The 23,602-nt window shown below is 41.9% G+C and overlaps 2 protein-coding genes and 1 long non-coding RNA gene across 7 annotated transcripts in view; 2 read left to right on the top strand and 1 right to left on the bottom strand.

Annotated features, from left to right (window-relative positions):
* ece1 (endothelin converting enzyme 1) overlaps positions 1–1,509 on the top strand; it is a 51,488-nt gene extending 49,979 nt beyond the window's left edge. Inside the window, exon 20 of the mRNA XM_077572256.1 lies at positions 1–1,509. This exon is cut by the window's left edge and continues 498 nt beyond it. The gene's annotated coding sequence lies outside the window, so the exon portion shown is untranslated.
* A 724-nt stretch (positions 1,510–2,233) lies between these two features.
* eif4g3a (eukaryotic translation initiation factor 4 gamma, 3a) overlaps positions 2,234–23,602 on the top strand; it is a 36,530-nt gene continuing 15,161 nt past the window's right edge. The window contains exons 1-9 of one of the 4 annotated variants that reach the window (XM_077572187.1): positions 2,234–2,887; positions 11,673–11,745; positions 14,079–14,246; positions 15,202–15,294; positions 16,410–16,442; positions 20,005–20,025; positions 22,663–22,842; positions 23,079–23,190; positions 23,280–23,440. In XM_077572187.1, the coding sequence (XP_077428313.1) occupies positions 2,721–2,887; positions 11,673–11,745; positions 14,079–14,246; positions 15,202–15,294; positions 16,410–16,442; positions 20,005–20,025; positions 22,663–22,842; positions 23,079–23,190; positions 23,280–23,440 (1,008 nt within the window). In that variant the 5' untranslated portion in view covers positions 2,234–2,720. The remainder of the gene's footprint in view (positions 2,888–11,672; positions 11,746–14,078; positions 14,247–15,201; positions 15,295–16,409; positions 16,443–20,004; positions 20,026–22,662; positions 22,843–23,078; positions 23,191–23,279; positions 23,441–23,602) is intronic. The other 3 variants (XM_077572188.1, XM_077572189.1, XM_077572190.1) reach the window with 3 other exon arrangements.
* Positions 12,245–21,906, bottom strand: LOC144055942 (uncharacterized). Of its 2 annotated transcripts, XR_013294952.1 has the most exons (3): positions 21,850–21,906; positions 19,968–20,048; positions 12,245–15,618 (listed from the first exon to the last, which is right to left on the bottom strand). It is a non-coding gene; the product is annotated as an uncharacterized LOC144055942 (long non-coding RNA). The 2 variants fall into 2 exon arrangements; XR_013294951.1 differs by lacking the exon at positions 21,850–21,906 and having other exon boundaries at positions 19,968–21,143.

Here is a 23,602-nt window from a genome sequence, read left to right as displayed (position 1 = left end):
GGCAAGTCTTGTTTTCATTGCCATTGACAACCAGGGAGGGCACTAGTGATTTCTTACCTTCTTCTATTTAAGGTAGCTGTGCCCAGAGTGTAAGGGAGAAAAAAAACAACAACGTATTTTCACTCATGGACGCAGCACTTCATACATTTCACTGTGTATGTGGCGCACGGACACATCACCAAAAGCACAAATATCCCTCCCACCGCCTTGACAAAATCACAGCGCAATCGAGAATGCACCGCTTATCAAAAGCTATCCAGCAAAGCTCAGCGCAGCTCTGCTTACCTGTGAACTGTGACAGTTTCACAGACTTGAATGTAGCCCTGGATCTGTCAGCCTAGCTGATCATGTCATGGTTGGAGACACTTAATATAGAAGCTGTTACAAATCCAGACACATTATCAGAAATGGGCAGATAACAAGATTGACTTAGATGTTTAATTTCGCACTGGAAGGGTGGGCAGGCACTCCATAGGCCCAAATATTTCTATACAAACCATTAAAAAATAATAAGATTTTTTTTTTCCATAATATGGCCCTCTTAAAGACCACTGAGCTAAACGTGCTTTTAGTTTTTGGAAGACTGGTGTTTTTGAAGTTGAGGGAATAACTGTCATGTCTTGTAAACTGCCGGTAGTACAGAATGTCACATTGTGTCACCCTGTGCCAGGGTTTCCCCAAATTTTGAACGCTAACAATATAGTATATAGCAAGTATTGCCGTAACGTAGACGTGTATACTGTATGAATCTACGACAGTAAACACAAATCAAAAGCCTTTTTGACAAGAAATGGTGTGATTAATACTGAATAACCTAAATTCGGGAAACCCTTCAATACACTGTGCTTCATTTCACTTTTACAGCGGTGCCTTGAGATACGAGCAACCCGACTTAAGTTTTCAAGATACGAGCCGGCATTCGGACAATTTTTTTGCTCTGACTTTGACTGAACGCAATTCTTGTACACACGTGTATTTAAAACAACTAAACAATCGGCCCGTCAGCGTAATGCGATCATATACGGTCAATATATCAAAGAGCAAGGCATTTTGTTTTTTTGCAGGTGGGGGTGGGCTAGAGTGGATGAATTTTATTTCGGTTCTCTTTTGTATCTCAAGGTACCACTCGATTTTATTATTCACGCAACATTTTTATATAACACTGCATTCAGGACTGGTTTGTTTTTTTGCCTATGGAAATATGAAAGTCCACTTAAAAAGGATTTAAAAGCCATATACAGAATGAATAGCATGTCTAATGCAAATATTGACGGGAAAACTGCACTGTTTGGGGGGGGGGGGGGTACAATGTCGTCAGGCCATTCTACATTTTATTGGTAGAATATAAGCTGAATTTGTACACGTATTTTATTGACAACGCCAATTTTGGACTGATTTGAACACATACAAAAATAATTGAGCGGCACTCACAACCAAAACAGACTAATTGTACCACTTAAGCCTTTATGTGTAAAATTATTTTGTATAATAAAATGATTATAAAACATATTTGTGCCCATTTTTCTTCTGTTGTATGAATGGAAACAGATGGATACACAGGTTTACTGCATCTTATGCCATCTAATCAAAGAATATGTAATTGTTCTTCCTCTTACTGTAGTTTCCTGACATAGATTAACAATTAAGATACGTATTTGTAGTTAATAAATGCTAATTTGCCACCAATTTGATCATTTATACTAGTACAATAAAAGTGCATTAATCCAAGAAAGGGTGAATTATTGACGGTAACGGTAGCATGATAGCATAACAAATACATCAATGTTGTGACGTTTGTCTTGCGCTAATGTACAATAGTTAAAAAGAAACAGATTATTTTAGCCTACTTTATTGAAAATATGGAAGAACTTTTTTATTTTGACTGAGTGAGAAGATGCAGAGGACGACTAAAGACGACAGAGGGCGCTACTAGCACACAGGTCCGAAAAGGTGCTGTTCAATGTTAAGGACCTTTTATTACTATAAACACTGCAGCTAGAAACTAAGTGTGCCACGAGAATTATCTGCATTATTGCTTAAGACCATTCAGCGTAACGTGTTTTAGTGTACACTAGTGGCGAGTTCGTCATATTCTTTAATGTGTAAATGTTTGCAAACGTTTTATTCGAGAAAATGAATGCCCACATAAACGTGTATTGTGTGTTGCAGTGTGACAGCGGAAGCGGGTCGTCGCTCGGTTGATTAGCCGAGCGATTCCGTAATTGGCCGAGAATTGCCGAATCATCTGTCCTACCCGGACGGCTGGAGAAGCAGCTGCGCCATGTTGGCCGACTCTCTCACGTATGTGAGGGCAAAAAATGAGAGAAAACACACTTGACGAGCAGCACAACTAATCTTCCCGCGCGGGAGGTTGAAGACCGTGTGGTTTATCTTTTTTCCCCTTTCTTTCCCCCCCTGTCGTGGAAAAGAAGCGAAACCGGTAGGGGGGCCGGGAATCCGCATAGGCTCCGGACGGGCTAGGGAGGCTAAGCTCCCCACCGTCCCCATGAAGAGCACCGCTGATCCGGGCAGCGACTTTCCATGAAAAAAAGGAAAGATCCGTGTCGCTATTTGGGCTTCGTTATCCCGGTTCTCTCGGGGGGCTTGGGGCCTGCCTTGACTCCATGTGTGCGAGCTAAAGCGACGGTCGTTTCTCTATTTGTTGCGCTATTTTGTTTTTAATGTTTTAGTTCTTTTTTTATTTTTTTTATTTTTTTACAATGAGTTTACCACCGAAAGTAGTCTCCAAACCCGCCGCCGCCGTCGCAGCAAGTGGACCTGGAAGCGGACCCTCTCCGTCGAGCCAACTGCGGGCTACCCTGACCTCCGTGTCACTGCCGCCGGGAGCCCCAGCAGTCCCCCAGCCCGGAGCTGTACCGCCAACTCAGTATCCTTTTGACCCGCACGGTATCATTCATATGTGGTTCATTAACACCCCCTTCCCCCCTTTGTTTATGGACCAGGAGTTCGACTTTTCTTGATGATAGTGGAGGCTGAATGTGATGGTGGTTGTGGGAGGGGAGGGAGACAATTAGCTAGGATGCTAAATGTGCTAACCTAGCTAGCCGGTTTTCGACCGCTACCTGCCGGGATTATGTTTGTTTTGGGGGGGACTTTTGCCACCCGCGCAACGCCACACCCAAAGTCAAACTAAGGCTCTACCATTAGTGCGTATTTTGATTCTATTAAAGTGTCCAAGCGGGCTGACATTGTTGGTTAGAGACAGGCTTTCATGGCTCTTGACACCGGTTACCGGCGCCCGGCCGGCTTTGTTCGCTTATATGCTGTGGCTAACCGCATCGCTCCAGAAGTGTGCTAATGTTAGCCCCAGAATAAGGCCCGGTTTTGGGGAGTGGGTGATTGTAACACCTCCCCTGCCGTTGTTGAACGAGATGAAAGGAGTTGCACCCTGACAAGCCTGTCAGTTGTCAGCTCGATAAGCCCTAAAGTCAAGCGTCCTATAAAGCTTTGGGTTAAAATATTTAGTGGTGCAATCACATTTCGGTGAAGTATTTCGTAAATGTGCTTTATTGTCAATAAACTCGTGGACAATGTATAAAATACTTGATCATTTTACGACTCCATCCCTTTCCAGCCAAAAGTGTAAGGTGCAATGCGTGTTTACTGCAAATTCAGACGAGCTTGGCTAGAAAATAAACAATATTTATTATTTACCCGGAAATCGTCTGACTTTTAGGCAGAAGAAAAAAATATATACAAGTAACTTTGGGCTGTTATTGATAGTACAATTTCTGTTTTAAAATAACCAAACTAGTGCAATGCTGATCACAGATAACATTTTCTGTCGTTTTCACACTTTGAATCGTTATTTGCATATATCAGGGGTCAAGAGTAATTAAATATTCAAAAAATGTCAGAATCCAAATATTTAAGTTGTCAGAAAAAGAGACGAACGATCGATGAATACGTTTTTCAAATTACCTAAAAATGTCCTAAAAGGAAGATGAAAAGCAGAAAATTACCATAAATCTATTAGTCTGTCCTCATATGTGAGCTATTTTTCAAAATTTTGACCAACCTAAAGTGTTAAAGATGTTTGTATCTCTTTGATGATTCAATGTCAATGAATGAACAAATATGCCTTTTTGGGGGTCTCCTGGAAAATGCTGGCTTTGGAGGTACGTGGATTTGGATTCCGCCCGACACATGCGGTATCTGAGCTTTTAAATGACCAAAGCTAAGTTAGGGAGGAGTACTTGGTTTAATTTAGTTTTTACGTTCGTAGATATGCACATTTTGAAAATGATACAACATAATTAATTGCCTATAAATTGTGGCTTAAGAACACTTTCTTAAGTACCAACCAATCTATCAAGACACCGTAACATGTTGCTGGGTCATTAAGTCATTGTTTTACTTAATGGCTCCGGCGCCTGCCAAGTATTTACATCCGGCGCATGGTGCGACGTCAAATGCCATTATCACATGCCACCACTGGCCTGTTTACCTTCACCTGTCTTGTTGGGAGGTATTCACACCGAGGACAGGCTAGCCTACTTTAGAGTGGAGTGAGTCACTGCACTTATGTCATCTCCTATTACAGTTCCTGCAAGGTGTCAGTGTGAGACGGTGGCCACTGCCATCTCTGCCCAGTCAGTCAGTCAGTGACCCAAAGGTGGTTGTATGCTGATTTACGCTGCAGGTCCAAATGTCCAATTCAGAATTAATGACATTAAATCAATTTTTTTGAGGGGACTTTCTATTCACATTTACATTTCAAGTGACTCAAATCTGACTACATGAAACCATGCGTAGAAGCCCATATTGCATACAAATAACTCTACAAACGACACTGACTGGACAACACTGGAAAAAAAAAACAATCATGTGTGGCTGAAAGGATCAATTAAATAAGATTGCAAAAAGTTGGGTGTTTTTTAATTATGTTTGTGTTGTTTGAGCAGACGCGGTTGTTGATGTAGCGTCCTCAGTTTTTGATGGCCGCATGTGACATTTTTAGGTTTACAAATGGCGCACAGTGATTCACTGTAGGTTAGTGATAGACTACAGAACAATACAGTTTACAAATTTGGCCAACAGATTCACCACAGTAGGGACGCACCTGTCGAAAACCGAGGACCCCCGTGTACATCACCGGTTGATGCATCTCAATGCGTCTTGTGTGTACGAGCATATCCGATCTGTACGTTCACATCTCAATCGCATGGGCAAATATCCGACACGTATCAGATAGCACGTTTAGTCATTGCTTACTTTTTACTATTTCTTTCTGTTTAAAATAGAGCAGGAAAAGGTCGACTGATTGGCGACATTTATGCCATGCCTAAACGAGTAAACCACGATTCCCAATCATATAATCAGTCACACAGCTCTACATATCGTTTATTGCCCTTTGGAAGTTACTCAACGGGTTGTGGGGGGCTGACATCGGCTTAGCTAAAAACATGTTTATCTTTGTCTGTTTCTCTGTACGTCCTGGTACCAAATGGCCAGTGGTTGGGTACCAGTGGTTTACACGACAAGCCTTGCCTGAAATCGCAGATGTTGAGAACATGCACATGCATGTTGAGTGGCCTCAACATGCATGTTTACCAAAAAAAAAGGAGGCGAGGTGAGTCTTTCATACCCACAGTCAAAAAGAACAGTGTTTAAAAACAACAACAATAAAACATTTTTGGGGGGGGGGGGGGGGGTCAGAATCGTCTGTCAAAAGAGTAAGTGTGGATCGCAGTTATTGTAGTTGCACTTGGAATACTTTTCTTTACTACACAACTAATATAAGGGGTGTAATACTTATTTATACTAAACAATGCAAGACATTGAAAAACTATGTTTGTTACGATTGCCTGACAGTGCACACAGAGCTGTATATTATAGTTATTAAGTTAGTAAGTAAATAAGTAGTATTATAGAGTGAGTTTGGCCAAGCAGGGTAACAAGATGGCGTCCGTTTGTCATGTGACCAGCAGTTGACCAATCACAGCGTGACCAATCATAGCGGGATTGGCGAACTACTGGTCACATGACATATGGACGCCATCTTGTTACCCTACTGCAAATGGTTGAGTTGGCCAAATTCTCTCTATATATGGCTCTGAGTGCACAGGATCATCATCGCCAACTAGTGGCTTGGCATGCATATTACATTTTTGCAATTGTGTGTAGGCAGGGATCATTTTGTAACTTTTATCAAAAGCACACAGGCGAAAATATCTTGCTGTCACTTGGTTGTTGTAGTGTTGACTACTTATTTGTTAGCCAGCAGTGGCCTTAAGTGCACTGTGATGGTTACATTTAGCACAATACAGAGAATGGTTGTCTCTGTTAACTGTGCAATGTCCTTGTTTGACTCTCCTGACTGTTGAGTTTGTTAAACCTAATTTCAACTGTATGGCTGTAAATGTTTATCATTGGGGTATAGAACTCTAAAGGTTTATAGCATGTTTTATGACAGTGGAATGAATTAAAATATATGGCTTCTTGAGATTTCCGCTGCAGTGATTTACACCTTGAAGCCTTTTGTGTTGCGTCATCCGACCTGTCCCATGACTGCTGATTTTCTGATACACCTGTGTCATTGATCTGATATGCCTTTGACAAAAACATTCCTCTTCAAACCAACAGCGTTACATTATCCGGTATCGACATTGCAGTTACCTAACTGTCCTTATCATTTCTTCATCATGAAGCATTCTATTTTTTCCAGTCGATAAGAAAATGTTCTAAACCGTAATAAAGTAATCAAACCAGCCAAATTGGATAGCTAGCAGCACACTAACAATGCACTCTAAGCATTAAAATAAACCTGCTAAACATACATTAACCTTTAGAAATTGCATCTTAATGTGCAAAATGAGGATGGACATGGCCACAGTTCACATAGAAAAACATTCTGTCAGCCATTCATGTTTGATAGTAAAACGACCACAAGAGGATGTCTTGTTATCGATGGCTTGTATCAGCCGCTGTAGTGAGTGATACTCGATACATACGTAAGGCCAGTATCGGCCCGATACCCAGACTTGGCATCAGCACTCGCCCGTCCCTAATAACTACGCTATAAATTGGTGTATCGCACAACTCTCGTCTCGTGTTAGCGTAAATGTATACAGACGCTCCCCACCTTACGAACGAGTTACGTTCCGGACGATCGTTCGTAAGGTGAATTTGTTCGTAAGTTGCTTCAGTGCTATATTTTGTATTATAATTTATGTTTAAAGCCTTTATAAGTATATTGAAGGTTTATATAAGTATGTTTAAGGCTTGTACAAGTAACCTGCATTGGTTTGTACTGAAAAAAACTTAATAAAATGGAGAGAATACGTACAGTACTGTACTACGTATGTTAGAGAGAGCGAGCGAAAGACACACACAGTATGTACATGTACGTAATAAGATAAATAAAATGAAGTTTAACTTACTTTTGGAAGATGTACTCGATGCTTAAGGAGATGATGGAGGAGGAGGAAGAGGAGGATTTTATATCATGAGAGATTCTTCGTCGTCGCTGGAATCGGCTTCAAAAGTTATTTCCTGCTTCATGGGGACCGGCGTTTTCTTCCTCCTCCTCCTCGACACGTTGCTGAGCCTCCTCTCACAGCGCCAAGCGTCGGTATTAGCGGCGGAAAGAAGCACTACGCGCAATACAAAATCTAACTTACAGCATCTCTTTCCGAACATTTTTCGACATACTGTACGCGCAGACATGTTCGTATGTACCGTTGTTCGTAACTCGAATGTTCGTAAGTAGGGGAGCGTCTGTATACTTTATACTGGGCAGTTTTGATTTAATGGTAAAATAAAACATCAATGGCAACGCCCATTTCTGCACTAGGTTGACATCCTTTTACCTCATCTCTCACGGCATATAGATTTTGCATCATGTATACTCTCGCGTGATGACATACAGATGGTGTTCATCTACTGTAGTTGGTGTTCCTGTTCCTGGTTGCCAGAGGAACGCCCGGCGCATGCGCCTGCTGCCGCGCAAAGCTCTGACAATGGCGGCGCTGCTTAGCATTCAGTGCGAGAGGCCAAGGTGGCGCTTCCCACCATCTGCCAACAAAGGCCCAGGTCAGCCAGCCTTGCTTGGGACCCCCTACTGCTCTCCCAGCCCCCCTCTTCTTATTTCATTCCAACTCACCTCACTCCGCTCCAGGCCCAGCTGAGAAACTGACAGCTTTTTCCCAGGCTACTAAGATGATAGATGGCTTTAAACAGCGGGTCCAGGTGACAAATTCAGATTCATATGTACTGTATATCATATATTTTGACCATCAATACATTAAGTGAAACGTCCCATATGACCGTGTTTACACTGACGGAAAACAATCCATATGTACAGACTTTAAAAATTGCATTTAAACTATCACCATTGGGCAGTGACAAAATAGCATCATATAAATATGAAACGTGATCTAGTGGTTATTTAGTTGGCCATGGCTGACTCTGCTTTTGTCACTGGAACTGTGCAGCAGCAGTAGTTAACTCTGCTCTAGTGGATCACACCACCCGCCAGACATGCCGTCACATTCAGGTATGAGGCCCAGCTCCAGCTATGTTGTATGGACAAGCTGCACATTGACACAACACTGTACTTAAGGGCAGGTGTGTGTGTGTGTGTGTGCGCGTGCGTGTAGCCTGCCTGTGAAAACGTCCTCATGTTCGTGTGCTCATGGTAGGAAGTTATAAATAAACTGCTGAGCTGTTATGAGCCAGCATTCAGGACAGCGTATTCCAGAGAGGGCGCAGCCGCGGTTAAAGACAACTTCCTGCCTGATGTCAGAAGGCATGCTCGCTAGTCGCTATTGTTTGCGTCTGTCGCTTTGTATCATGTATTCCGGATGTCCGTTTTTTTTATTTTTTATGATTATACTTGTGCTGGTTAGATGTCATGTTGGTGAGGTTTGATACTACAAGTGGTTTTTGAGATGAACCATGAACTTGTTGATAATGGTTTCCTGGCTGCCGTTTTGAGCCATCTTCTTTTTCCCATGGCGCCACCTGACGAACTCTTCATTTCCCGGACAGGCTTGATCGGAAACAGATGACATCCATTCTGACAGATTTGTCATAGTTTTTTTGTTTTGTTTTTTGTTTGCTGTCGGATATGCTCCAAATGAGAACAATATGTATGTGATGTGCTCTCGAACTGTGCTTGCAGACTTGCACAATAAAGTTGGCACTGCATTTACAACTTTTGGTGCATTTGGAGATGCTCCTTTGATGCCGACTCGACAAAGTGAAGGGAAATGAATGATACGCAGGTCTAGTGGAGAGCATTTATTTGTTCTGTCACTGTACATCTCTGGGGAAAAAATAGTACCGTAAAATCTTGTGAATATCACAAAAGTTTCACTTTTTATTATATCCCAAATCGAGGGGGGGTTATACAATAGGCTAAATAACTAAAAAAACATTGTTTTCAATATTTACCAGTGCCTAAGGCAGTACCTAGGGGTTGTAAAAAAAAATAAAAAGTAGCATATTTCATACCAACATGTTACTCAATGGTGTATTACAAATTTAGATAACTTTCACTACTCACCTTGAATTATAGAGCATTACGAACACCGCCGTATTTGATAAACGTATCAGGACTACGTTTGGGTCACCGAGGGGGGGGGGTTGGGGGGGGGGACAACTGTTGGCGATGCCTCTTGTGCTACTGAAACTTTGACATTTTTTAAAGGCCTCGCCAGTTATTGGCCTGACTGACGTGGCATTTTTGTACAGACCCCTCTTCTGGACACAAGGTGAATTCTAATGAATTCTGGTGATCTTTGACAGATTTGTCTTTCTGGTTTATAGATTCCTATGCAGTCGACCTCTGGATTGAACGCCCCAACCCCCCAATACAGAAAAATATTGAAGGGAGAAAAAAAGTGCAAAAGTGCAAATACTATACAAATCTGTGGGCTGTGGGCTACGAACCGCGAATATGTGGGGCTCAAGTGTTTTTATTTTTCAGCCCGTTAAGTAGCAAACAAGTTGGGCCTGAATTTTTTGTTGTGCCATCTGTTGGTTGTAGCCATGCACTGAAAGCCAAAGTTCCTCCATAAATGTACACAAGACATAATAATATCTAATAATAATAATAATAATACCCAATCTTGAAATAGAAACCGTATAGGGTTAAAATACCCCCCCCCCCCCCCACCACCATTTTTTTTTTGAGGAGCACAATTAGCAGTTCCCAGATTTTGGTTTGCGAGGCTTGAATCCACAAAGCCAGCACCTATTGTTCGTACCGCAGTGAAAGGGTGGTCTCAGCTGCAGCTTGCAGTGAAAGCTTTGTTAGTGCCACTTTTATGTGTGTGTGTGTGTTTGGGAAAGAATAAGTGAGAGGGGAGTAGACCGACAGGGAGAGTGTTTGCACCACCTGGGACGTGTCTGCTCACTTCCTGTGCCATCCTCTCTCGAATCTTCGTCTGAGAGTTCCAGGCAGCCTGCGTCATTGAGAAGAGATGATGCCGGATTCCTCACAGATATGTGGCGAGACTACAAAGGCTTTGTTTGTACTGCAGCTTAATTCAAAATATGTATTTTTGCTAATATGCGACATGTTTGTGAAAAAGTGAAACGAAGCATCGCAGGTAGATGAAGCGCTTCACCTCGTGACCTGTTCCGGGAGATTGATGGAGAATCCTCCGCAGCAATAGCCTAACTTTGATCATCTCTACCTGTCTGAGCAGGAGAGAAGTGAAGTAGCAGTAAAAGAGACCAAAATCCAGATGGTGTGTAAAGCAGGGCAATAAACTGGTAGTAGTGGTTGTAGTAGTAGTAGTAGTAGTAGTAGTAACAATAGTCCAGATGTCTGAGCACACAAAAGACTCAAGTCACTTCAGCACAGATTTTTCTATTTTTTTGCCCGAAAGACTCTTTATTTTCATTCGCCTCCTTGCGTAGTCAGTATGATTAGCAGACTTGGCAGGGGGCCAAGAGCGGCCTGAAGAACGCTGGCTTGGGAGAATAGGGAGGCGTGACTCTGGGCAAGGAGGGAGACAGCCAGACGCTCGGTTTCCCCTAAACCATGTGACCAGTGGTTTGCGAGTGTGACACAGTCAAGCAGCCAAACAGGTTAACCGCAGGCTTCCCTGTCGTGTGTGGATGTTAGGCGCTCCCTCTTTTGGTCATCTGTGACGCCTCGCTAAGTGGCTCTCCGCTTCACCATTCAGCAGCCCATTCAAAACGCTGCTCCTTGGCTTACGTTCAAGATGATCCTGAGAAGGTTTTAACATGCCAAGACAGGACATTTTGTGTTTTACTATTTACCGGTAGTTATATCCTACCGTTGCCGTTGTCCAGGATAAAAAGTCGTCTTGCTCTTTCTTTCCCAAAGCAAAAAAATTTTACTTCACGTTTTTCCTATAACACTCTAAAATGGTGAACGGTACATAGTGTACTCTTTTAGAGGGGCTTGTTTAATGGGGAGGGGCACTTGGAAATCCTTGAAATGAAACCCAGCAAGCTGTTAAACTTCGAGGAAATCCCTTTTTGGAAATAAATGTGCTTAATTATGGATGACACAATAATTCCGTTGTTTTCTACCTTTTAGTGTACCAAATGTCCTTGTGTAACCTTATCAGTGAATTTTTTTTTATTACTCTCGCTCTTGAAATAAATGACCCGAAAAGGTCAATTAATCCATTTATCACAGTGCCGGTTTTCCTTAAAATGATCCTTTGCAGAATTTCTCGGGTTCCACAATCACTGGATGACAGAATCTTCTCCACGCAGCCTGGAGTTGCTGCCGTCTACAGCGTGAGTACACGCGCACACGCATGCACACGCACGCACTAACACATGCGGCCTGGGCACAAACACACACAAGGTGCACAGTACTCACAATTTTCCCCACTGAAATTAATTGAAATTTCTATTGATCCGTTCCAGCCAGAAAAATTGCATCTTATTGTATAAAAACCTAGTGAAACATAATAATAGCGAATAAAAAGAAATAGGCTGGTTTTTGAATGCATGATTAGTAGGGTTGGGTTTAAAAAAAATAAAAAATATCGAATCGATTTTTCTTTGCAAGCCTGATATTATTCATAAAATTATTATTATTTGTATTTTCTTACATTTATGAAAGACCTCCTATCCAGCCCTAATAATAACTTTCTCAAGTGACATCAGGAGTCGAGTTGGCTAGTTTGAGCGTCCTTGGAGTGGGTTGTGGCCAACAGCAGGTCCCTCCGAGTATTTGTTAGCTACCACTTTAATGTCGTCTACCAGTAATCAATCAAGTTGAATACAAATATGCACCTGAGTATGTAACCCTTTATTGGCAGATGGGCATTGCTCACCAAATTCCAACAATTCAATCCAAGTTATCCTGCTTCTTCAAACCAAATGTGCTTTTGGCTCAGGTGAAAGTGATCAGTTCGCAGGGCACGCTGTATAATCACTGTAAGATTCATCAATGAAAGCGGCCCTCCGTGGTGTGACGTGTTTGTTGTGCATGCGAGGAACGAATTTTCCCTTCATGTTACAGATCCTATACAGCCGCCCCTCCCCCATACCATCACTCCATATGTCCTCCGAATCGGTTCAGTTGCCCACCAGAGCAGGCTCCTCCCCTGGCAACGGCAGCGAGATTAGTTGCTTTATCCTGGGTCATGTGAGGGAAGCGGGCCACACAAAGGAGCTGGAGAGACGTGCACAAACTATGGCCGCTGCACGCCGGGTCCTGGCGCCCGCTTCCGCGTCGCAGTGCTGCCGATGAGCTGAATGTTGCCGTTGTCGAGAGGAAAAAAGGCTCTTTTAAGAGAAGAGTTTTGTTGAGACACACGGGCTTCTTGTTGCCTTCCTGCAGTGTCTGCGCTCATTCTGCCGTGTGTCAGAGTGGTGAGAATGGTGCCAGCTGCAACGGGCGAGACCTTTTCTGCAACGCCGCCGTTCTGAACTGAACGCAGTGGGCACTTTCACACAGGATGCCGCAATCAGATGATTAGGCCGGATTTACACTGCACGTCTAAAGCCTGTTATCCCACAGAGGGTCGAACGTAACGACCTTGAACGTACCCTGACGACAAATCAATAGTTTACTTTAAAAAGAGACATAAAAGAAAAAATAATTCAACATTGTACATTTGATTTGAACACCAAAATGTTTGGTCAAACAATATCATTTAATCTGAATGCGCTGTCATAATGCTAACATACAATGTGAAATGTCATAAACTGGCAAAGGGAAATTAGCATAGATCTTTGGGTGATTATAAACCTTTAAACAAGACTCGCTGACATGTATTCACTCCGCTTTTTTGGGAACAATGAATATTAAAACGGCAAAACATGGCGCGACAATAATACACTGAAGGTCAATAACCTTTCTGTTCATTTTGCTTTATGTCTTCCAGTGGACCTCAATGCTATCTGTATGTTGCAGCATGAAGTGGTTTACGTTGAAGTCGCTTCACTCTAAATTCGGACACTGTAAATTGTAAAACCCCATAAAAGATTATTAAAAAATTATGATTATGGTTGGGGTTCACTTTCTTTCAATAACGTCAAACTTGCATTATTGAGGTATAGGGCTGGTTGATTTATGAAGAAAATATTAATCATGATTATTTTGGTAATAATTGAATTCATGATTTATATTTTGTCACAAAACAAAATGTTTAAACGTAAAAAGCATTAGGACAAAAGGGATTCTTTGAAACACTATAATTATGAAACCAGATTGATCCAATCAGTTATTTTAAAATTAAAATGTGTAAATGTATAAATTTAAACAACTAAAAAATTCTTCTTTTTTTTAGCAATTATGCTCATTTTGTAATTGTGAAGTGCACTAATTGTAATTGAATTTCCATTAATTGCACAGCCCGAATGAGGTATATCCGATATGCACTCGCAGGTATCCCAAAATTTGTATTCACATTTGGAAGAGGCCTCTGTCCAACCCATGTAGTGTAAATCCAGCCTTCGAATTAATGTATGACTTCAGCACCAGCGTCAGACAGCGAGTCGCTTTCAACACAACATGGCGGGACAAGTGTCAAACCGTGCAAACCCTGCCAGCGTTTGTGTGTTCCGTGTTAGCAGCACTGATTGGGCATTAACCGTACCGTTTTCCCTTCCTCCAGCTCCCCAGGCACGGCGGCCCCCCTTACACCCCTCACGACATCACAAAGGGACACCCGAGCTTGGCAGGCACCCCGCCCGGTCATGCCCACTCCCCGGCGCTCTCTCAGGTATCCGTACCCACAGCTCCCACGTATCGCTATCCTAAGGTCTGGGAGACGGGCGGAGGGGTAAGTTTGCGTGACATACGCCGCCTTCATCCTCTCTGCGTACTCATTGTTTGTGATTTCCAAATGTCTGCTTTAATGTGTTAAGTACATATTTATTTTGTTCTTAACCTTAACACAGGCGTAAAATGTGCACGAGTTGAAATTAAAATATGATGAGAACTAGTTATGGTAATCTATTCCTAAAATAATGAATTTCCAGTGGTTGCTGAGGTTAAAAAAAAAAAGTGGGTAAATTAGCCGTTGGCCTATGAATTAATGCAAAATTCTCTGTGTATTTTCAAAACAGCCCTTTCATTATATAGCGTTAAGGAAACTTAACTGTACAGTATGCAAAATCCTCGTAAAATTCGGCCAATTTTCTTCTCACCACTGTGTGTATGTTAGTGAATCCGGTGGTTTTCGGTTTCAATACTGCATCGTTAGTGTCTTAGTATAAATGCATGTTGGGTGTTTTGAGGCGGCTTGTTTGCATATCATATAAATGTGATGGACAAAAACGCAACGCCAGTTCAACTGCACTTGAGGCCAATTTAGGAACAACCCGTGCCATGTATTCCCTGGAAATATGTGAGAGCATCATAGGAATCTTCGGTGTTGGCAGTTTGGTCGCCCACTGTGCCCTGGGAGCAGCTCTGGTCTTAACGTGCTAAAAATAGCACACTCAGCCAGCACACTCTTAAATGGGCACAACCATACTAACGGTAGCTTGGAGAAAATGAGATGAACTGACCTCCACATGGCTCTGATGAGCAAGAATGCACGCTGCACGACTTGCAGACCTTCAAGGTGCAAGACATCAACCCCAATTTAATAACATTTACTGCAGCAGCATGCAAATACTACCAGCGGACTTGATAGCAAGATGTGCTGTCCATAATACTGTGGCCGATGAAGTGTGCGCTCCTCAATTGACTTACACCTGACCTCTACATCTTGTTATCTCCACTCTTGACAGTCTCCGTACAACCCTGGGCAGAATGCTGGCTCCGCCCCTCTAGTGTATTCTCCTCAGACGCAGCCAATGAATGCACAGCCACAGAGTCGCCCGGTGAGTGTCACCCCAGGCCGCCATGTCTCCTCCACCACCGGTAACTGTGACAGTCGGCGTTTCTCGAGCCCAGTGGTCGGGATTTTAAAACACGCAGATGGGCCAGGTCATATCATAATTAGGTCAAAAAGTTAAAATGTACATGTTAAATATTATAGATTAAAAAAAATTGCCCATTTTTTTTTGTAATTGGTTTAAGCGGTTCAGTAGATTGATGGAAGGAATGGTGGTTAAGAGGTTGCGGGTTTGAAACCGGTCTCCAGCCTTCAGCATATTCTCCTGTTGCTTGGAGTTTTCACCACGTGTTTTGGCTTCCTCCCTTACCTAAAAATCATGCATGATCAGGGTCATTGATCCATATTGATCCACCGTGTGAAGGGTTTTTGGGCATCGATGCCCTGTGATTGGCTAACTACCAATGGGTGCACTTAAATTAAATTATTGGAAAAAATATTACAGCCCACCCCTTCCTAAACTCTTTCACACAAATTGACAGAGCAGAGCCCTAACAATCGATCAGGCTTTTAATCAGACTGCGCCTTTCACACAGAGTGCTGCGGAAGAACCCTGTCAAGCACTTTTTGGTTGAAATCGAGAGGTCTCAGTTTACAACGCTGTAAGGTTACAAAAAGCACACCATGAATTAGTTTTGTGTATCAGCAGTGTAGAATACTTCGATGCTGGTAACAGCAAGGCACACTCGGTTACCTTCCGTACTTATTGTTTTTCATTTGCTTATTTTATTTATAGCCTAGAAGTATCTTTCATACTGAAACTAATTATGACCATACACAGCATTCGCGCAGGTTAGTGACTACATACAGCTCATTCCGAAGTGTGCATTTTTGGTTCTGGGTTATTGTCGCAGCAAGAATGAATCATAATTCATCATAGATCAATGGTCATAAATTGAGGACCCCCCTGTGGTGTAATGTTCTCAATGAGTTCAAGCCCTACTTTTTCAATTTGATTAAGGCAATGTTGCTGCATCATGCACTCCTGCAGCTTGGTCGCTCTTTACTGTCTGCCACACTGCTCATCTCTGTGTCTCTTGTGCTCTTCCCTCTGCCTGCTTTGCCACCACCGCTTCAAACGTCCTCCCTCCCTCCAATCAGTTTGCGACGGGCCCACGACCGACCCACCATCAGGTACATACTACGACCATCACGTTCCTCCTTGATATGTTGATTCGAAAGCTTGGCTACTTTACTGTTCAACTGATGATAAAGTGGGACCTTCAATTCACATACTTTTGACTTTGAGGTTCTAATTTTTATATATAATATATATATATATATAATATATATATATATATATATATATATATATATAAAATATATAATATATATATATATATATATAAAATATATATATATAGATATATATAAAATATATAATATATATATTATATATATATATATATTATATATATATATATATATATATATCGCCACAGGAATTCATATAAATTGCGATTTATTAAGCTAAGTTTCATGTGAATAATCCACTTTTTTTTTTTTTTTTTTTTTTCCTGAATTAAAGATCCCAAATTGCCCCACTGCATGCACGGCACTTTTAAATATGCAGCTGTGTTTTTACTCTGTAAACAAGGTTGAGTTGAGTATTAGAGTATACCCAGGTGTGTATACTGACTGTGCCATAAAAAAGTTTTTGCCCCCTTCTGAAATTATTTTATTTCAGAGATTCCACTTTTACGGAGAGGTTGAAAATGTTCCAGAGAGGCTCGGACAGTGGGCGGTCTCCCAGCACAGAGGTTGTGGGTTCGATCCCCGGCCCTTCTGTGTCTTTGAGCATGATACAGAAACCCCCCCTGTTGCTCCTGAAGCTGTGTCATCAGTCAGTGAATGAGGAGTCAGTGTGATTTGTGATCCGAGTGCCTCGTAGGTGGCAAAAGCGCGATACAAGTGAAAGCCCATTTACCATTTTGCAAGTGAGGTTAATTTGGTGTTTGTAGTTTACTAAACATAAGTTAAGTCAAGTCATTGATACAGTGTGGCAATAACTTCCTTTTTCAACTGATTTACTATATTACTATATATTTTTGTACAATATTATGGCGTGCTATTTTTCCCAATTGAAATTCACATAACATTAGTTGTCTTTTTTGTGGAGTGAATTAATGGCATTTCCATTTGTCTCAGTAAGAAAAGATGATTTGCGAGACACATGTTTTGAGTTGTGAGGTTAATTATGTAAAGAATTAAACAAATATCTCAAGGCACCACTGAATACTGGATCCAAGAGAAGACCAGTCCACACTTCAACATGTTATTTACGGGGCACACAAAGCATGTACTAATTTCAACTGCAGTATGGTGATCCTGACATTTGACTCCTGTGATCCAATGTCATTGGATTCTAAGGCTGTACTTGTGGTCATGTCTTGCCGTGTAGCCAAGGTGTTGTCACAATGCGGATGCCAACATGTCCGATTACCGACGGCCTGTTTTGTAACTTGCCGAGTCATCATACATTTAGCATTAGCACCCACCAACTCCTCCAGATGCAAAACTTCGACTAACTTCTTAAACATCTGGTGTGCGTTTTTTTTTTCTTCTCACAAGTCGTATGAGGTCAATGAGTGTGTGGTGTCATTAGTGTGAACACACACACACACAGTGCATGCGCTGGCTGTCACTAACTGGCGCTATGCTCTGTTGTGCCGCCACGGAAGTGGAGTCGGAAAGCAGATGAAGCCGAACACTAAGGCTTTTTATTCCAATGGAGAAACGTCCATTGTGCACCGAGTAAGACACTCCATGTGCAGCCATGAGCAAATTCATTCACTTGGTCAAGAGTGTTATGTATTTGGTGTAGATGCCGTATTCTTTTGAGCTCTATTGCATACTTTAGTGGACGAGTACGTTTGTGTGCCCACTTTCCCCCAAAAATATAAAAGCATGTGGAAATGATCACTCAGCATTCTGAGTATTTGACCCAAGATTATATCGGTTGGATTTACGCCACTTGATTTAAGTGACACAATTGTCTTGAGTGTATACACGCACAAATAATTATTGGCACACCTGGTTAAGTTGTGTTAAAAGCCTTAAAATGAACTCAGAAGCATCCTCATCCTTAAATTGGTAGAAATTGGTTCACCAGACACAGAATCAAGCTCCTCCCATAGTTTTTGGTCCCCAGACCTCAACCCCAAAGATCCCACTTCCAGTAATTTCCCATCTTGTGAAACATAATAGAAGATTAGGTGCTGTTTTGTTTCAGAAGGGGGTTGTATAAAGCATTAGCATGGCGCTAATAAATGTGGCATACACCATTTTCTTATTGTGAGATTAAAAAAAATAATAATTACGAGGAATAAATGCACTTAAATTAAAAGTTGGATTTTGTTTTGTTTTTTCCTTTTGGGTCATATTTAAAATTTATTTATTAGAAGCTAATGAACAGATCTTAATCGGCTGCCAATAAAGGGTAGTATGTACTGTACTTGCATACACACAGTCACAAACCTGAAGCAAGACGTACAAAAAGACACACACATACTAGTACTCAAAAGAGCTCACACTCACTCACACATAAACACACACTTCAGAGAGGTATTCCCTGGCCACCTCTGCTTTAGCTAAATTAAACTTTTGGGACCCTATTGAGCCTCTGTGACTGTTCACCGCTACGCAGTCTCACAGTGAGGGCGATCGGACTGCAGATTGTCTTTTCTAATTTTGGTGCTACCGTGAGTCACGTCCCCATCCTGTAACTACACTTAGCAGACATTGTGGCCAATAATAATGATAATAGGCTCGTCTCCCTTGTGGCTCCTGGAGGAGAAAACAACACCCAACCGAGCCTTGATTTACATCATCAGATTCAAACATTGTTTTGTCTGTATGTTGACTGGAGTGATTATTAGAAGAGGGACACTTCACTCGCACCTATTATTAGATTCATTTGACCACTTTTTGGGCAAGTGCTATTTGAAGTGTTTGTTCAGAGCCGCTTTGCGAGTGGCCGTGTGTGCATGGCAGGCAAGCAGTGATGAAAAAGTGACGCAGCAAATGTTGCTCCTTAAGAAAACGGCAGCGAATAATTAGGTTCAAGCCGTTGAACTAAAATTATTATATTTTTTTATTTAAGTATTTACGTGCTGAATTTACTGCAGGTCCATGTGACCAATTTTGAATTGAGTGTATGTGTGAATTTGTGTGTTGCTTTAGGTTTGTTGCTCGTTGTTTTGTGTATAAGTGGGTAGCTGTGTTTGTGTCTTTGTGTGTGTGTGTGTGTGGCTGAAGGTTTTCGTCTGTCTTTTTGAATGTGTGTTTTATCTTTGCGATTGTGCGAGAGGGGTTAAAGATTTGGGGTTGTTTATGTGTGCTCGTCTTTTTGTGTTGTGTTGCTGCTGGTTTGTGGCTCTGTCTTTGACCACGTGTGTATTCATGTGTCATTGTGCGTGTGTGTCTGCAGGTGTGTGGACCTGTTTTTGTCCTTGTGTGTGGTTGTATGGTAGTGTGTACGCGCGGACAAGCCAATAAATTGTGACTGTACCCGGTAAGCGTTTTCCACTCGCCCTCCCACTCGACGCTCATTGTGAGACTCGTACTTTCGTCCCAGTGGTAGTCCGTGTCGGTTTGATAGAAATGATTGGGTGCTGTGTGTGTGTGTGTGTGTGTCTGCATGCGCGTCTGCAGTCTCACCAGTGCAATTGGCTTTTCTCTCTTTCCTGCTCTCAAGGGAGGATTCAGGCCCATCCAGGTAACACGTTTGCACCGGCAGACCTGCATGGCATGATGATGAGGAGGAGGGTCATCCCAACAGACTCTCCCGTCCCCTCCTCACGTGACGGACCCCTGGCGCCATCTTTTGTATTTGTACAGAGCAGGGATGGGGAACCTTTGTCCTCATTTGAAGTATTCAGAGGGCCTCACTAAATTTAGGAACAAATCCTGATGCAGAGATGAAACTCGTGTTTATAATTAGACATGATGAACATTTGTGAGCTGTGTTTTGCCCACTGGCTGTAGGTTCCCCAACCCTGCTGTAGAGAAAACGGTTTGACTTATGCCCATTCATCATTTGCCATTTTGTCTTTGTGCATGACTCATCTCCTAACCAGCTTGCACGCTTGCACAAACAGCATGTGGCATTAACAAGGCACATATGCACGTTTTACTAACATCGTGTTCCCTCGATAGTAAGACAATCTAGAGAACCTATATACCTTTTGCATGGTTACACTTCCAGGAGATTCATTATAATCTCTGTGCTGATCAACTTCCCAGATTTCCAGTGAGCAGTTTACAAGAAAAGCCAATGAAGTTGATTTATTATGTAGATGCTGAAGTGCTTTTTTACTTCCACCTTTCTCAACAAATTTAAACCTTTCCAATGTCAAAACATTCAGCTCCATTAGGACAGTCTAGGATTTAAAAAAAAAAAAAAAAATTCTGTAATGCTACATTTTGCACCAGTAACAAATTAATTCATATTCTAGCTGCTCTCTGTATTAATTTGGCCAATTATATCTTTACAATAGCCTTTATATAAATAGTAGACCGGGACATCTTCTAAGTAGTAGATTAACACCTTAGCTGTTCAAAATGGGTACTCCTGCAAGACTGAGTATGTGACATCATGTGCGCATTGTGTACGTGAAGAAGGAAGTGTGCAGTTTCATTTTTCGGTCACGGGTGGCAGTTGCGATTTGAAATTCAATTTTCTATCAACTTGACAAATTCACAATTTTTCATCTGATTCATGTCATTCTCACTTTAAAATGTTCACTGAAAACATTGCTACTTCATGAGAAAATTCTCTAATTGAGAAGTTTTACAAATTCACCTCAATTCAAATCATTCCAACTTCAAAATGTCCAACATTCTTAAGATTACAATTTTTTTTGTCCATATTTTCCATGAGGAAATTTGACAAATTCTTTGTTTAGCCGGCCAGATAAGACCATTGAGAACAGTTTCCCATTTACAATGCCGACCTAGTGACAACTTGGGATTCAGTGTCTTGGCCTTAGACACTTCAACAGCAGACAGTCAGAGACAGAGTCAGAGATTCAAGCTGGCAACTGGACAAAAATGTCCACTTTTTGTACTTATTATGCTGATAAATACGCTATGCAATCTAATGTAGGCAGATCATATTGTAGTTTTGCAGTTTGATTATCATTTAAAAAAAAAAAAAAGGCAGAAGCAGTGAACCATTTTCTGGTTGTAGGACAAGCTTCAAGCTCCTTCCATTTGGATCAATTTTCTTCCCGGGAAATGCTCATCCACATGACTAGTCATAATTCAATCTGAAAAAGGTTGCTTTGTTGCAGTCCTACGCTGCCAGCAGGGTTCTTTTTGCAACAATCAATCAAACCGACTTATAAACTGTTAAACTAATCAAATAGGCCACTTGAAGAGCCTTTACAATGGTGTGTAATGTTAAACGCCGAGTTAATTAATAAAGTCCAAGCGCTCCAGGTCACAAAGATTTTTATGAAACAGAGGCAGAGTTCTTTTTTGTTTTTGTTTTACAACAGCAAGTATTGAAATTAGTGCAAGTGTAAAATGGGTATCTTACCGCGGGCTGGATCGCTTTTAGACCACAACAAAAAACTGCAACACTGCTTCATTGGCGGCTTCACAAAGCACAATGCTTTCTGTGATGTCACAAAAGGAACCTTCTGTACATGCTCCCTTTATGGTCAAATGTAAAGTAGTGTCTTTAAACAACAATTGTTGTTTATTTTGTGTAATCATTACTGGTGTGGAGCTGTTTTGTCTTTTTAGGTTGTTGATTTTATCTGTGCTATTGAGTGGATCCGGAAATCTTGCAGCTTTTGAACCTCTGCCAAGCTTAAAAGCATGTGGTTGGTTGGTTAATGTGTTAGATATTTCGTTAACTAGCAGGTCTGTGCTTTAACTACATTTTGTGATTCCAGGAAATATGGAAAGAAGTGGTTAGATTTTGTCGCGGATAAAGATGTGCACGTTGAAGTGTATTTTAGTTTTTCATCATTATTGTGCGCTTGCATTCAGGTGAGAAGGGGCAGTTATCCAACTTGGTGTGAGGCAGTAACTTGGTAGCCTTTTTGTAATGCACATTATCAGGACCTGTAGGACTGGAGTGGTACAGTATCATCTGTTACCCGGGGAAGTCTGAATTTAGCGCTCTACTGAATGTCATTGTCCTCTCAAAATCCTTTTATTTCTTATTTTTGAACTGCTTTGCTTGGCAAACGTGACGGGCAAAGAGTGTCTAATAAGCAGAAGAAATGGTTAAAATTTGCATAACAAACCAAGACCGCCGCCTTTGCTGTAAATAATGTTTGCCGGGTAACAATCGCTATATATTTTTCTCTCTCTCTCTCTTTCTCTCTGTTTTTCTTCACAGTTTTTCCAGAGGACTCAAATGCAGACTGCAAGGCCCACCATCCCCACTAACACCCCCACCATACGGCCCGGCTCCCAGGCTCCCACGGCGGCCGTCTACCCTGCTAATCAAGCAATCATGATGACCATGGCACCCATGCCTTTCCCGTCGCCGCAGGCTGCACAGTACTATATCCCACAGGTGAGATTATGACCTGTAAATTGTTTTGTGACTCTGCGCCTTCAAAACAATGTCACAGTGCTAATTTTGTTTGTGAGGAACGGAAGTGGTGAAAAGCACAGCGAAAGTTTGAGCACGAGGCCCTTGACCAAATATCAGTTTTGATGTCCGGGTGTGAAACCAACTAATCTAAATGTGCCCCAGGAGAGGAGCGCTCTTGTTTTTCCCTTATCAATAATGTCTTTTCCTCTTTGCAGTATCGCCACAGCACTGCCTACGTGGCGCCCCCTCAGCAGTATTCTGTCCAGCCCCCGGGATCTGGCACCTTCTATCCAGGTCCAGGACCCGGGGAGTACCCATCCCCGTATCGTACGTTTTTCCAATCCAACACAAAGGCAATACAATTGTCATTTTTTATTTTTACGTTGTCATACTAAAGCAATCTTTTTTTTCCAAAGATCCCCTCAGGTACCATCCACCCGTGTCCCCTTCAGTTCCCGCCCCCGTTCCCACAGCCGGTCCGCCCTACTACCCAGGGCAGACCGTATACTCGGCCTCGCCGCCCATCATAGTGCCTACACCACAGCAACCTCCACCAGCCAAGCGCGAGAAGAAAACAGTGAGTACCTTAGTAATTCATTTAGCACTGACCGTTTCACCAGTTTCAGTATAAGGGATCTTCGGTTCATGACAAATACAAATATGTACTGTAACTCTAACTTTACTACTGCATTAGTGATAGACTACTATACAAATGTGGGTTACATGGACCCCTCAGCAG

Source organism: Vanacampus margaritifer, chromosome 8 (genome assembly GCF_051991255.1).
Source record: "Vanacampus margaritifer isolate UIUO_Vmar chromosome 8, RoL_Vmar_1.0, whole genome shotgun sequence".
Classification (NCBI taxonomy): domain Eukaryota; kingdom Metazoa; phylum Chordata; class Actinopteri; order Syngnathiformes; family Syngnathidae; genus Vanacampus; species Vanacampus margaritifer.
The sequence above is the reverse complement of the archived record's forward strand: the minus strand, read 5'-3'. Positions and strand labels throughout refer to the sequence as shown.